This window comes from Sturnus vulgaris, chromosome 5 (assembly GCF_052056855.1).
Source record: "Sturnus vulgaris isolate bStuVul1 chromosome 5, bStuVul1.hap1, whole genome shotgun sequence".
Lineage (NCBI taxonomy): Eukaryota > Metazoa > Chordata > Aves > Passeriformes > Sturnidae > Sturnus > Sturnus vulgaris.
The window spans coordinates 10,862,729-10,878,385 of NC_142247.1; the positions used below are offsets into that span (position 1 = coordinate 10,862,729).

The 15,657-nt window shown below is 39.1% G+C and overlaps 1 protein-coding gene across 1 annotated transcript in view; it reads left to right on the forward strand.

Annotated features, from left to right (window-relative positions):
- The window catches only part of LOC106855798 (potassium voltage-gated channel subfamily KQT member 1-like), a 408,060-nt gene that overhangs the window by 219,448 nt on the left and 172,955 nt on the right, over positions 1-15,657 (forward strand). Inside the window, exons 12-15 of the mRNA XM_014880742.2 lie at positions 2,174-2,249; positions 5,789-5,883; positions 6,867-6,907; positions 12,510-12,571. Of these exons, the coding sequence (XP_014736228.2) occupies positions 2,174-2,249; positions 5,789-5,883; positions 6,867-6,907; positions 12,510-12,571 (274 nt within the window). The remainder of the gene's footprint in view (positions 1-2,173; positions 2,250-5,788; positions 5,884-6,866; positions 6,908-12,509; positions 12,572-15,657) is intronic.

The following is a 15,657-nucleotide window of genomic DNA, read 5'->3' on the forward strand; positions in this document are numbered from 1 at the left end:
GAGATTGGTGTGAGTTTTGCCAGTTGGAACATGATATCAAGTGCTCTGGAATGATAGTTGGGTGACCTTCTTAACTATATTTCACAAATAAATGACTTTTCTCTCTAAAAATGAGGCCTGTTCATCTGTGCATCAAGTTCCAAGAGTTCAATCTCATATTTTTGAAAATTTTAGCTTGATAACACAGTGGAAAAAGTTCTGTAGCCCTGATTTCTGCTGAAGGATGGGAATTGGGACAAAACTACAGCCTTGGTTTGGTTCCATCTCTGACTTCTTTAAACTTGTCTATTTAAGCCTGTTTAAACAGTGCCTGAACCATCTTATATGGATTAGTCAAATAAAAAACCCCTCAAGTATATATATGAAGTTTCACATCATTTACTTCTAGGGGATAATTTCAAGTTTTTATTTTAACATGAGTTTTTATGCTACATAAGGGAGGTAGGCTAACCCTTAAACCTTAAACTATTATTATTTTCTGGTGATTAAAAAAAAAATAGTTGTAGGGGCTGACAAATATTTCTCTATCAGTTCTGTGCCATCTGTAAGCAGAATGTCATCTCTGTTCTAGTCAGCAGCCACAGGAGCTCAGCTGGGGACTTCAGTGTCAAGCTGAGCTTTTTTCCCACCATAATAAAGGTCCTGCAGGCTAAACTGCTGCTAGCTCGTCAGTGACACTTCTGAAATCCCCTTGATAGGCTTACACAAATGTAAAAATTCCTCCTCAGCAGTGCTGCTGGTGGTGTATAACAAAGGTGGTTCTTCAGTCATGCTCACCCTGCTTTGTCTTCTGTGTGTTTGCCTGTGTGCATGTATTTATGTGGACATCTGCTTGGATATACACAGATAAATGAAATATGGGCATATAAGCAGGACAGGCACCTATTTGTGCATTTATTTATTGTTCTTCTGGGACTTGAAGTGGAAAGAGCAAGAAAAAGTTACTGAAAGCTTATTTTAAAAGCCTGTGGCTGTGGCAGTTCACCCGATCAGAAGCTCTCAGGCATAGGGTGGGATTATTTGGGTACAGGGCCAGGAGATGGACTCGATGATCCTGATGGGTCCCTTCCAACTCAGCCTATTCTATAATAAGCAGTATTTTCCCCAAAGAATAATTATAAAAAGTAATTAGTATGCTAATTTTTAAAACACAGTCCCTGCTTGTTTAGCCTTTATTTCCTTCACTTTGAAATAACCCACTGTAACCTTCCCACTTTTTGAAGACTTTGTCTCTAAACTGTGGCACCCAAGTAAAGTGGTCAAGCCAATACTTCCTTTTCCCCACACACTGGGAAGAGGCAGCAGGTTGTGTTTTCAGGAGACTCTTGCTGGAAAGCTTTCCTGGGATTATCATCACATGTCAAGGATGATGTCCATATAGAACATAGATTTTCCAACAATACAGCTTCCTTAGAAACAAAATTTTGGTTTTAGTTCACTTATTTTGAATGAATAAAGGAGTTCATGGGGAAGGAGTCAGTCCTTTAAGAAAATACTCATAATTACCATGTTCCTGTTTCCTCTCTACCCTGCCAAGATTCACCATAAAGAAAAGGTGTGGTAATTAATTGCCTGCCAAGTGGCAGAATTAATGTTCTGCAAATGCAGGATCCTCTAGGTGAAGTGATACAGCTGATTTATAAAATGTCCCGTTCTGTATTTGAATACCAGCACAGACACACAAATGTGTGCTGAGAGGATGCGTTGTATTCATTTTTATTTAGTTGTTTTTAAAATACTTTGATTTTTCCTTCCTTCAAAGTACTTTTTAAAAGACTTAATTTCTGTGCAATAGGGCTCATGGGCAAACACTCAGTAAATGCAAAACAAGGAATGCACTCATGGTTCTAAAAACATTTCACATTCTTCAAACTGATGCCAGTTGTGTGCATTGACAGTAATCCTGTCTAATCCCTTCCACATGTATTTGTACACCTGCTTTCATTGTCTCACTTATCAGTTTTGAATACTTAGAACCACAATTTGCAGGAAGGCAAAGCAGCAGAATGAAGCGTCCATGCACTCACAGCTTTGCTACACTGCAGTTTTGCATTGTAAAGATAAAACACAGTTGTAGATTTTGCTGCTTGGAGTCAACATCTTCCATTAAGACATTTTTTCCTCCCTCCTGCCCCCCCAGCTGATGTCTGTCTGTGTTTGTGTTCCTTGGCAGACTGACTGAAGCACACAGAACAGCTGTGAAAGTCATCAGGAGAATGCAGTATTTTGTGGCCAGAAGGAAATTTCAGGTGAGCAGCAGGATTAATCACAAGTTCATCTCATGAGCTTGAGTGACACTGAAGGTGTTCTCAGAGTTGACTTGTCTTGGTGAATGTGGTTGTAATAAGTCAAAGGTATTTTTGAGATTCTTGGTCTCACGCCTTTTGTGGATTTTTTAATGGTGTGGGCAAAATTATCAGTGATCCATGGATGTAGTATGCTACAAACCCCTGACTTTGTGGAGTCAGCATCATTATTTTTTACTTCTCTCTTTTTTTCACTGCACTTGTTTTTCCGGGTTCTGTTTGTTTAACTATACTAACCAATACTTACCCATCCACTAGCAGAAGTGAAGAAATCATTGGTGTTAGGGTGAAAAAACCTCTGTCAGGGTGTCTGCAAAAATACTGATCATAACAAGAATGTTATTAATCATCTGATCAATTAGGGAATGTTCAGCCTCGTGCTGTGTATGGCTGACAGATCAATAGGCTTCATTGATGAGTACTGTGGGTGCAAAATTGCTTTCACAGGTGTGACCCATGTTTCCAAATGGATTTCCCAGAAAGGGATCTCATAGGCCATATTTTATAAAATTGTGGAGCATTTGCCTTTATGAAATTTGCCATCTTTATTGAGCGTTCTGTTAATTTTTTCAATCAGTTTACAAAGTGCTCAAATTAAATGTGCTGCATTGAAAATACTGTTTAATTTTGCCTGTTTAGTGAGACTTATGATAAAACTTGTTTGGAATGTGATCCTGATATCATCATTCTCATAATCCATGGGCTGGAAATGCCACGGAAATGAAAAATTAACTTCTGGACTGATTTTCAAAGCGCTCATTATTTCCATCTCAAGGTTCATTCTTTTTTGGTCCAAGAGGATCCACTGCAAGTTAATGGCCTTTCATAATCCTTTTGAAGAAATTTAAGAAAAAATAAGTCAAAAAGCTACATTTCAGGGAAGTTTGATTAGAGTTGAGCACTTAAATGCAAGGGATAGAAGCCTGAGATAAGATCCCAGCACTCAGAAGACTCTAAATTAGGGCAGATAGAACATCTTATGTATTTCCTAATCCCATGCAGACGTGTATCTTCAGATAACACTACCTTTTGAAAGAAGACTAGGAGAGTCAGATTGTTAAACTCAGCAAAAAGCAGGAGAGCAGGATTATACTGTAGATATATCAGATAGATAAACACTATTGGAAATTTTTAAACAGGTAAAATAGAGACAACAATTCTGTAAAATAAAATCAGTTTATAAATGAGTTAGATTAAAAATTAGGATATTTCAAACCACCAGAGACCTAATGTTCTGGAGCTGTCAGCCAGTAGCAGTCATGCCAAAACTGAATTTCATCAATCTATGGAAAGAATTCTGTGAGTCAGTGACAGGGAAGAAGAAGAAGGAGAAGGAATAATATTTTGTTTCTTCCTTTCTTGGGGCCATGAGATACAGTTTATAGGACTCCCATGCTAATTAGATTTTGGAAGTTCAAAACTGGGTAATATTATTTAGTTGTGTATGCTGAATGTGGAATACTGATCTCAAATGGCCAGGATGTGGAATTATGAACAGAATGAAAGTCAAAGGAGTTGTTCAAGTGTTGCATTTACCACACTTCTCTGGAAGCCCATTATCTCCTGGCTTCACTTGTATTGTTCTAGCATTTCCTAATGCAAACATGACAGGGGATTGTGCCAAAGTTTGGCAGGACTTAAGATGCCCAGATCTAAAGCTTTATGGAAAAAGAGGAGGGGGAAATGGTGAAAGCTGGAGGGATATTTTGACTCAGCTTAAGAGACGACTCAGGCAGATTGCAGCGTCCAGCACTTTGTAACTACAGAATTTGGAGCTGATGGTTTGGTAAAAGGGGATAAGAGACAGAGGACTTCTTTTGAGGGGGAAAAGAAATTTCACTGGGAATGAGTAGAATTAATAATGCACATAGTAGCCCATGAAGGAGAGGGGAGGGGAAGATTCCCCAGCACATCCAGGCTCTGTGCCGTGCATGGTGTTTAAATAGAGTGTCCAAAAGAAAGGACACGGGATTTAGCCAAAATGCTCTCCAGGCACCCCCACTAGTCCATCTAAAGAGTGATACTGGCACTGCTACTCGGGGTGAAGACAATAGGCTGCTTTTCTGGCCAGAAATAGTGATGTGTCAGCGTCTGCAAAATGTGGAGCTGGGGAAGGGGGAGAAAAAAAAAACAACCAAAAACCAAACGATAAGCTGAAAGCTGAAACCTCCCTCCCCCACAAAGCCTCTGCTCCCAAATGCACTCCAATGCACTCACACACACCTCCAAAGCCACAACTCTTCTGAAAGTATTGGTGCAGGTAAGTGCTGAGTGCAGGGAAGGCATTTTGTCATGAAGAGCTCTTGCTTCTTCATTCATTTCACAGGATTTGTTTCCATTCCAGTTCCATGCTTTCATTTGAAATTTCTAGGATTGTGTGGCTGCCTTCCAAGCATGACTCCAGCACATACTGTAGGTGTTCAATGCATGTGTGCAGTGGTGCATGCTAATGGCTCTGGCTGAGGCTGTGACAGAGTGCAAACAGACAACAAGATGACTAATGAGCTGTTTTCAGTAATTTCCAATTACTAGATTTGCAGTTTACCTTTGCTTTTTTCTCCCCCCCTTCTTTTCTTGAGTCAGAGCCAAAGAGGGAGACATCTTGCCCCACATTTCCCATAAGGGTTCTCAAAATGCTGGTCTTTCCAACGGGCCATGATTTGCATTTATACCTCCACACACACATTGATTTTACTTGCTAAAATTTCACCGTGCTGCACTTTTTATAACCGCATCGCTTTCTGCAAATTCTCTAAACTTGTTTCAAAATTTGGCCACAGTAGTTGCAGCAAGAAACCAAAGCTTGGCAGAAGCATCTGGATTCTCATTAGGATGGGAATATAGCTGGGCAGGTGGCAGTTTATTCATTCTCCTGCATTTTTTCATCTGTCCTTTTTTATTTGAAGTGCACCTTTTTTTTTCTGATCTCGAAGGTCTCATGAAAGACAGAGGAGCACAAACAAAACCCACGTGCGGCAATCTCCTGACTTATGAAGAGCATCTGTCCTCCCTGTTCCTCAAGCAGCAATATTTCTGTCACCAGACATCTTTGGTCTTCAGAGACATTTGATTCTGGGTCCAAGTGTTCTGTGTTGGGCCAATCCCTGGGGTTCAGTCCCCTGACATTATGATTAACACATGGCTTTGGAATGAGCCAGGAGATACCGCACATGGGAGTCCCAGATAAATTATCCATCTTGGGTTCATGTTTCCCAAATCCACTGTGAAGGGCTAATATTTTGCTCAGTATGGAGTAACATGAAGACATGACTCTAACTGACAGTAATGGGAATCATTTGGCTCCGTCTCCACGACAAATATTCACTCCCACAACGGCTGCATATTTTTTTATTCGTTACAACAACTGTTGCAAAATGGCAGGCAAATAGGCAGATAAAAAAATAGAATGAAATTCTGTCTGAAAGAGAAATCCAGTTTGGCCAATACTCACCTTTCAACGTGCTGCCTGCCTCCTTTCCCAGCAAGCTCGGAAGCCGTACGACGTCCGTGACGTGATTGAGCAGTACTCCCAAGGACACCTCAACATGATGGTTCGCATAAAAGAACTTCAAAGAAGGTAGGCCCTGTCTACCTCATGAAATATCTGATTTCCCCAGTGCCAGCTGGCTTTAGGAGAGATGTGTACTTAATGAACAGTAATTGTCCAAAATTGCAAGCACAACAGGGAGCACAATATCTGGAGGATTTAACTTGGAGCCATTTTTAACCCTTTTTATGACCAAGTTTTCAATTACCCTTTATTCTCCTCTCCTTTTTCTCCAAATGGAATTAAAAGAAATGAAGGTGCATGCTGTGAAGTTTATAGTGGATCCAAGCTTTTCTGTACTCTTCTTAGAAAAGGAAAACTTTTCAAATAATGATTTACCTTTCTGTTTCCACTCTGTGGTTCTCCACAACTGAGAGAAATCTGTTTCGCTTGTGCTGCACTATCTGGAACTCTTCCCTGCCCGCATTCCTCCATGCACATGCTTTCTCCAAGTTTGGGGTTTGCAGCTGAAATATTTTGCCACAAAACTATTCTCTTCTGTTTCAGCACAAAGTGCTTTTCTCTTTACAAATTAATGCTGTGGACTGGGACACCAGAATGAACTCCCCTGGCCCTTAAATGAAATTTAAAAAAAAAAAAATCCTATTGAATGGAATCTACTGTGTCAACATATATAGATATTAAATCTGCCTGCATGAGGCTCCAGGAATAGTTGCAAATGTTATTAAGAAGTCATTCTGTTTGTATAGTCTTTGTTATTAGATTACATAGGACACAAGAGAACTATGTTTTAGTTACAACTTGAAAGTCTGAGAAATATTAGTACTCACGAAAATAACAATAATAATATGGTTTGATTTTGGAGGAAAAACTCTTAAAGAGCTAAACTGCTGACTGTGTGCAGAAAGTCATGCTAGTCTCATGTTTTTGCTTGTTTTGGTTTGGGTTTAGAGCTACTGTAAATTCTCATGTAAATTATGCTCCCGTGCTTAGCAACAGAGTTTAAGTTGCTTGGTAATTGCTCTGCTGGTAATTTTCTGTTTGCTTCTCAGGTTGGACCAATCCTTGGGAAAGCCAGGTCTTTTCCTCCCAGGTATGGTGACTGCATTTTATGCAAAATTATTATCTTCATAACTTTGGGAAAATACCCTTGGATACAATAATGTGGATTAATGATCCAGCCAATTATACATGAATGTGATTCTGTTAATAAGCCCTGGAATGCCTGTGTCAAGATAAATACATTTTGTTCAGGTGGTAGTGGATTAAATGGAAATTAAGAATTAATGTTAAAATGTGAATAAGAATATGATGAGATGGAAATATCCTGAGGGAAATTCTTCTACAAGAATAATCTTTCTAAATCTTTTGGTCTGGGATTACAATATATATTGATTCCACTTTAAAAAGTTTCTTCCATCCTGAACTCATGTCCCATATCCCCAAGTGACTTGGAGCACAACTGAGGGTGGCAAAGTAATTTCAGAGCCTTTTAAAAATGGCATATTGTCAGTGGTTAATATTATCAGAACAAGGAACATCATTCAAAACACATTTTCAACATCTGATTGCTGCAGAAGGCTCAGTAGTACAATCCTTTTTCCCTGTAGCTGGTTTTGGACCACAGGAAAAGAATCTGTCAGCTTGAATACTTCTATAAATATTTATGCATGGGAATTCATTCCACAATGTGCAAGCTAAATTTATGGAAAAACTTCCTTTACCTCCAAGAATGTATTATTTTATTTCAAGTATAGCATTACCAAACTGGAACTGCAATTTGTTCTTGAAAAGACCAGTGTTAGAAGCCCTTTCTATCAAGCAGTTTCTGGTTTCAGAGGAGGCAACTAATTAGGAGGTCATTGTGAAATAACGTTCTGAGAGGTTCGAGAAGCTGAAGATGTTCAGGAAGTTTGGTCTCACCAAATCTTGAGTCAAAAGGGTCGTGGAAACCACTGGGAGGGTTTTAGGTGGGCCTGTGGCTTTGAACAAGTGTTGGAAAGAATCTAAAGTACCAAGGATCTGATTGGGAAAGGTAGAATGGTGGTTAGGGATGCAGAAGCTGGTGAGCTCAGTTAGACCAAAACCAGAAGTTATTTGATCTAGTAGTTATTTTATCTAAACCCTCCACAAATCCAAAATAAGATAAGTGGTTCCAGAGAAATGGTCTGCAGAACTAAACCTAGAGTTTGTTCCCAATTACTCCTGGTGTTATCCAACCTGCCTTTACTCCCAGGGTTTTCCAAGAGTGAGTGCAGTAGTTGTCTGTTTGGGGTGAAATAGACATTTGTACTGTCCTTCTCTAGAAAAAGGGTTATCCCTGAGTTTCTCTCAGAATGCATGGCTTATCCTACACTGAACATGGATTTTTGATATAATACTTTTCCAGGCCTTGCTAAAATCCTCATTTTTAACAATATGGGTGTTTCTCTCAGACTGTGTTATTTTTGTACTGATGACAAGCAAAAAAGAAATGACAATGCAAAGAAAATTAAACTGCCAAGGAGAAAAACATGAAAAGAATTTTCCTTTCCAGCTCCTTTTATTTTTTTCCCCTTTTATTATACTCCCATTCAAAGAAACTTAAGGTCTGATTCCAAGCTTGTTGAAATGAACGGGAATCTTTCCAATGACCTCAGTGGGGTTTGGATCATTTTTTTTATTGAAACCCTGTTGTGGACTTTGATAATATTATATAAAAGTAATTGCAGCCTGTCTATAGTATTATTGCCTTTCAAAAGTGAATGATGTCATAAATGACCCAGAATCTGAATTGATTGGAAGCAATTATTGTTATTTTTCAAGTTAGTTTCTCTGAGATAAAAAAGCACTAAAAGCTGTGTTAAAACAAGATAAGGATATGAGAAGAGAATAAAAGCCATGCTGGGTCAGAGCAGTCCTGACTCTGACCGAGCCAAGAGCAAGGTGCTTTGGGAAATGTGCAAAAAAAGCCTCCAACCTTCCTGTCAGCTTTCAGCCCATTGCACATCAGAGACTTCCTGACAAGATTGCAGTGTATTTAATGTCCAAAATGGTTTGTCCTCAACGAATTTGCCTAATTATCCCTTTAAACTTACAACATCTGCCATATTTTGTACAAAGAATTCTCCTAATTCCACTTTCACATGTGCATATTGTGAAGAATTCTCCCTTTTTATTTGTTTTGGTCTTGGCATCTCCTCCCTTTCTTTGAAACTCCTACAAGCAGGAGTGGATTTTAAAACATTAAGATAATTAATCAATATTCCAAGGACCTGGACCCTATTTTTATGAGTATATTCAGAAGACTCTGTCTGAATTTTGTTGGAAGCCTGTTCCAGTGTTCCAGGGAACACAATTTTGTCAGATGAAACAGATTCCTGTCATAATGAACATATGCCTTAATAATGGAAAGTGTTGATGTAGAGGCAAAGAGCATATTAATTGAGCTTATGGAATCAACGAAATAGACACATACAGTGATACAAATAAAGAGTGTCATACTTGACCTTCACTACACACGATGGAGTTAAGTGCTTTTGAATGCAATTTTTGAGACTTACTATAGCTTTCCAGGGGCAAAGGTAAAGAATAATGTCAAGGTAAAACAAAAGATCCAGTGTTTGGGTTCAGAAAAGTCCACAAAAAGCTGATGGTTATCTGCAATTTATCTGAACCTCTTGGTTCTGCATGACATAGGTGGGAATGCCTGAAGAAAAGGGCTTCCTTGCAAAATTTTGACAGTTCCACTGTTTGCGTTTTTTCTCCATTAAGTGCCACCTAAGCTTTCTGATATTTTGTCCTTCCCATCTGTTAAGAAGAAATCGGGTCACTGTATCTTTTAAAGTGTAATAAATATGCTCAGCTTAATTTTTTATCTTTTTTAAGTCAATTGATACTTGAAATGAGAGATACCCATATTTCTGCAGGAACTGATTTATCCCACCCCTCCTGGAGATGAAAATATTTTTAGGCTGTCCAAAGGAAATCACAAGTGCCTGATCCAGGACTATGCCTTACCTGTCTTTAATCTCTTCTACCAACCAGCTGTAAAAGGCTCTGAATAACAAGAAAAGAGACTCCCAGCCAGAAGTCACCATGACTGAGGCAACGTTTTTCTTTGCTGGTTTATGGGTGCAAAACAGCAATCCTGACCTTCTTTTTCATACACAGTTTACAAACCCAAGAATCCAGATCTTGCCATAAGCTCATCACAATTATCCCTACATGCAGCAAACGCAGGTCCAGAAGGCTGCATTTGCAGCGAGGTAGCCAAAAGAAAGCAGCAGTGTCTCCTGGGCTGTTCTGCTTTCTGAGATATCATTTACAAAGGTTCGGAGATGTCTTCAGCAATCCGGAATATCTGGTCAAATTCCTCATTTTCTGCTTAAAATAAACCAATGGCTTTCAGATAAATTTGAATATCTTTGAATTAGCTCCCCTCTAGCTGTTTAAAAATCAAGGAAGGACTCTTGCTGTATAAAGCAGAGGTTTTACCAGGTTTTACCATTTTCAGATCATCTCTCTGCTACTCATTCACTGTCCTAAAGGTCCTCATAAATACTTTTCCCTAACCAAAAGAAAAAAATTTATTTTCTTTAAAGTTTGGTATATTCTGATGAGATGAAACACACTACCTATGTGAAAAAATAAGATTATGGTGCCATTCCTCCTTCTGGCATAAGGCAGAATTCCTTATGGTGCCATTTGCTTTCTTCCTCCTGCTCATATTAATATATGTTATTTATATCACATGCTTCTTTCTGAGAAAAGAGTTATCATCTCTTGAACTGGTGTGAAGCAAACCTAAAAGTGTTTGGGGTTTTTTGTTGGGTTTTTTGTTTTGTTTTTAGAAGAGATATATCTTGTTCTTCACTAGGAAAAGAGATGGGCCAGCTTTGTGAAAATATTAGTAAATTAATATAGGATTGTGTTGTTTTGAAAGCAGAATAATACATATACTCAGAAAGGCAAAGACTTCCAGGGAAAAAATGTCCATATTAATAAATATCTTATTACTATTAATCTATATTAGCAACTATTCAGTCTCCTGAATTAGAATACCTATTGCTTATTTATTAGTGTTTTCTCTTATTCCAATCTCAGTATATAAAATAATGGGTTTGTATCATACCAACCATGTGATACAAGAAGTTTTGGGGTTTTTTTTTTATTTCTGAGTTAAAATTTTCCCATATATATTTTTTCATCCAGTTATGAGTAATTGATCTTCCTTTCATCATGGTCATGCCATGTATCCTTTGTGCCTTTCCCATAAGTGTTACAGGACTGCTTAGCTGATCTCCGTTTTTTGTTCTGTCCCACATTTTCTTTCCTCACTTTATTTGCTCCTGCAGGTTCTCTGGGGAAACACTTCTCTTTTCTAAGACTGCAAAGAGCTGCCAGGGATGCAGGACCTTCTAAAGGTTCTGGGTGGTGAGTGGAGGACAAGGAAAGCACAAAGTTCTCTTGCCAGCATTGCTTTTGCTAATCCTCCTCTGGGGTCATGGTGCATGCAGTACAAGTTACCTTGATGTGAACTTTGCTGCAAACAGATCACTAAACATATCCCATTAGCAAATACAAATGGTAAAGCAAGTACAACTCCCTGAGAAATCCAGGAACGTGCTGAGCACACACAGGCACTCACTGTGAACTCTGACACTGTGTAAATTCATATCTCAGCCTTGCTCACGCCCTAAGCAAAACTGACTTAGATAGCTTAAAAAACAGACCTTAATCACTCATGAAAATGGAGCAATGTATGAAAAAATCCAGGAGTAATTACTCCAGGTATTGTAAATGTACTTTAGTAGAGAAAAACGTCCAACTTCCATTGCCATCAGCTTGTAAATTATTTCAGTATCAAGGTGTGGTTTTTAACTTGTGAATGTCATCTCCCAACTTAGAATATGTGTGGTTTGTGCTTCATTCCTTGTGCAATAGCACCATCAAACTATGGCATTCCTCATCAATAGATCCTGTGAACAGAAAGAATAGACCCCATTTTCCACAGTTCTCACCCTTGGCTCCCAATCCCACCATTTCCAGTGGAATGTGTGGCTGGGCTTTACTAACCAGGCCTCATAAAGAGTAGGAGGGAAAATGAGGATGCAAGAGCTTTTCCCAGTGTCACTTCTTTGCAGAGAGGAGATGGATGGATGGATGGATGGATGGATGGATGGATGGATGGATGGATGGATGGATGGATGGATGAATCTCTGCCACTTCAGCCCTTGAACCCCTGGATAGTGCTGCCTCCTAGACCTGCAACCCCATTGAAAACAATTCTTATTTCTTTATATATAGCAAGTTTACCTTGCTCAGGCCAGTGATACTCAAAACTGGAGGTGTGCCCAGGTACCCTGCCCATTCCATCTAACTACATGCAGTTCACTGAGATAATTAAACAACAAGACAATGTGACTCCAGACTCCATCTATAGCCCTTCATGTCCACTGACCTCTACCAAGGTCCAAGCTGCCCTTTAGACTAACTTAATCTTGTCAGTCTGAAAAACTAATTCCTTTCTCTCCAGCCACTCTCTTTCACTTCTGTTTCGTTCTTTCTTTTTATGTTCATGTATTTTATGTTACCCTACTATTACGAGGTTTTTTGTTGTTGGTTTTTTTTGCTTCAAATACCATAGATATAATTCATAGTTTGAATTTATTCTCCACCTAATGAATGTCCCATTTTTATTCTTCTTTCTTTAGAAAAAGGGGTAGACAAAGGATACTACAGTATAGGAGCCAGACTGATCCGGCTGGAGGATAAGGTAAGTGCATGAAAGCTTGCTTTTTTTTTTTTCTGAGCAATGATATCTGATCTAGAGACCTGCAAGATAGTATCTTGGCATGATTTACTTTAGAATTACAGGGTTCCATAATAATGAATAATATCCTAATTTTTGTGAGGGAGTTGATGAAGTATCATGTGCATGTTGTTCAGCATTAACCATTTACCTGATATGCTGGTTCTTGATTGTAAAAGGAGCTGCTTTCATGTTGAAGTCAAACCACATGCCTTGTACTATGAACTGGCTGGTGTTTGTCACACAAGAATTAGTGAATTAAACAGAAATGTTAGTGTCAGGAATCTTTGTGAATAGCAACAGTTGACATCTCAGTTACAAATCCTGAGATTCTTTAATGTTTACTGTGTTTTTTCCCCCCTGTGCAGTTACCTTTGCACATTTTCTCCCCCTCCCTCACTGTCTTCTCTCCAGGAATATGTTCATCTTTGTTATTAATTAGAGTTACTTAGCAGTGCACCCCAAGGCCAAAGCTCAGTGAGGCTCTATTGTCTTAGACCTCTTCCAAACATCCTCCAGAGTTTTTTCCACTCAAGTGATAACAAAAATAAAAGTTTGCTCAAAACTCAGACTCTATTTCTCTAACAGTGTTTTAGTCAGCTCTCTTACCTACATCTAAAAGTTGGTGTCCCTCCAGCAGGGTACTTTGTGTGGGCAGGAGCAGCACAGTGGCTGCTGTGGGGTGTGATGATGCTGAGAGAAAAGGCCATCTGAATTTGACATATCCACTGCCTATTTGTTTCCTTGTCTCACTCAAATTTGTCATGCAAATTCTCTTTTCACTTTTTCCTGGGGAAGTGAGGCGAGAAGGAAAGAGGAAGGAAACTTCTCATAATTCTTAAGAACTGTGCATCTTGCCAAAAAGCAGAAATTGAAATTAAACTAATACAATCTCTTGCCTAATTTTTAAGGATCATTGCTAGGACGACATTAGAAATATGTGACATTGCATTGACAAAGGACAGATTTTCTTTGATTTTTAGCTTTCTTGCACAGTGTCAGAGAATCAGCCTCACAGATAAAGACATTATCTGAGCTAACTTTTAAAGTGGATTGGTCCCTTGTGCAGCCACAGCCATTCAAAGTGAAAATGGCTTTCATTCAGATTGCCTTACTCACTTCCAAAGAGATAAACTGCTCTCTGGCCTCTGTATAGTCTGTAAAATCATACCACAGGTTCATTTGGGTTTCTTGAATGTGTATATAAAGAGAAACCCCCAATACAGATTGAAAATTTAGCAATAAAAGTATCTGTGATAATAGTTGGAGTGAGAAATACTGCTGGGTTGTAAATACCTCTGGAAGCAGCAGTTCATGGTCTCCTGACTACTCCATATTTATGAAGAAGAGAGGTGAGAAAGTTTTTAGTGTGTCTGGCCTTGGTCCAGATTTAGCACAATGTGCTGTGGATTTGATCAATTTTATTTCAAAGCCCGACCTAGAGTGCTGCAGAGACATCTTGGTATGAGAAATGTTACAGGAGATGCAGGAAATGCTGCAGTGACTGATCTCTGTTGCAGATATCTGCTTGTGTTCTGCCTTTAATTTAGGTGTGATCTAAATAAAGTCAGTGCAAGCTCAAGCCGTTAGTGGACAAGACCAAGCTGGTCTTTTGTTTGAAGAATTAAACTTTATATTTTGCATGGGATCTGGTGATTTCCCCCTCTTTCTACTTATTGTTGTGGAGAAAACACATAGAAAAGAATAAAAATGTGTCAAGATGTTTTCATAAGATGAATAAATCATTGCAGCTTCCTTTTTGTTCTCAAACCAAACTGCAAACTGGAAAATAAATGCCAGACTCAGAGAGAACTCAGGACATTTGATCTTTCAGTACAAATTATCATTCTTCCAGGTGCACAAGGCTTCAGTCTCATATCCCTGCTAAGAAAGTAGACATGGTGCAGAAAAAGGGCAAATATTTGTTGTGTTGGTTTGCTTGAGGTTTTGGTGGCCTAAGTTTGGGGGTTTTGGTTTGCTTGGGTTTCTTCTTTTATTTGCATCTTTTTGGCACATTAGGCTAAAATGCATATGTTTACATAATGAGTACAAAGTTAAGCTTCCCAGCTATCTCTGTTTTAATGGGACAATAGAAACTACTGCATCCTGCTGTCAAACTGCTTCCCCTAAATTATTTTCCCACGTCTCATGGGTTCTCCTGCTCTAACAGTTCACTGTGTAGTAGCTGCTATGTGCCCAAATGTGAAACAATAGTGGAATCAGGAAGGACAAGCTGAGTTTCAACCTCTGAGGAGAATAAATGAAGCAAGGGCATATCTGACATCAGGCTCCAGCTGGTGGTGAAAAATTATCTCCCCCTTGGAACTATAAAACCTTTGGGATCAACCTCTTCCCCCTGGAGAAATTATTTTAACATTCAGTCACCCAATCTAATGACGGCAGCCTCCCAAAAGAGTGACACATCTGATAAAAGGACCCGTTTTTGGATAAAGGCCAGTTGGTGCCGACTGATAAAAACGCAGTGTGGATTTGAGAATGTTATCTGCCTAAATGAGCTGTATCAATAAGCAATGAGTACACCTCTGGTCCAGACTGACCTTCCCACCAGCATTTTGCAGTTCATTTGTTTTAGCTGTCTCTCCAGAAGGGAATCAGAGTGTAACAACCCCATTGAGAGCTATGTGTTGTTCTGCATAAATCCATAATTACTCTTTTTGCAAAGTGAGGGAGAGAGAAGCACATATTTCTGATGGTTAAGATGAACTCCATTCCCTGGAGAGGTTTGCCATTATTTCAGTTAAAACATGGCATTTGCTGTACAGAAAGGCAGAGGCACAGGGCTCTGAAGGGATTGTTTGGTGATAGCTGGAAGCTTTGAGACAAAAATGTTTCAAAGACTCAAAGACAACAGCCTTCCATCGATGTGGTATGAGAGCACTGCCTGCAGCCTCTCCTTTGTGACCAACAGGCTCCTTCTGGAAGTTCGAAGTAAAAAGGAAGAGTTAACAACCAGTTTGTGGAGGATAAAGCACCATGCAACTCCAGCAGAAAGCAGGAAAAAAATCTACTCCTTTTTGCCTTTAAGCATT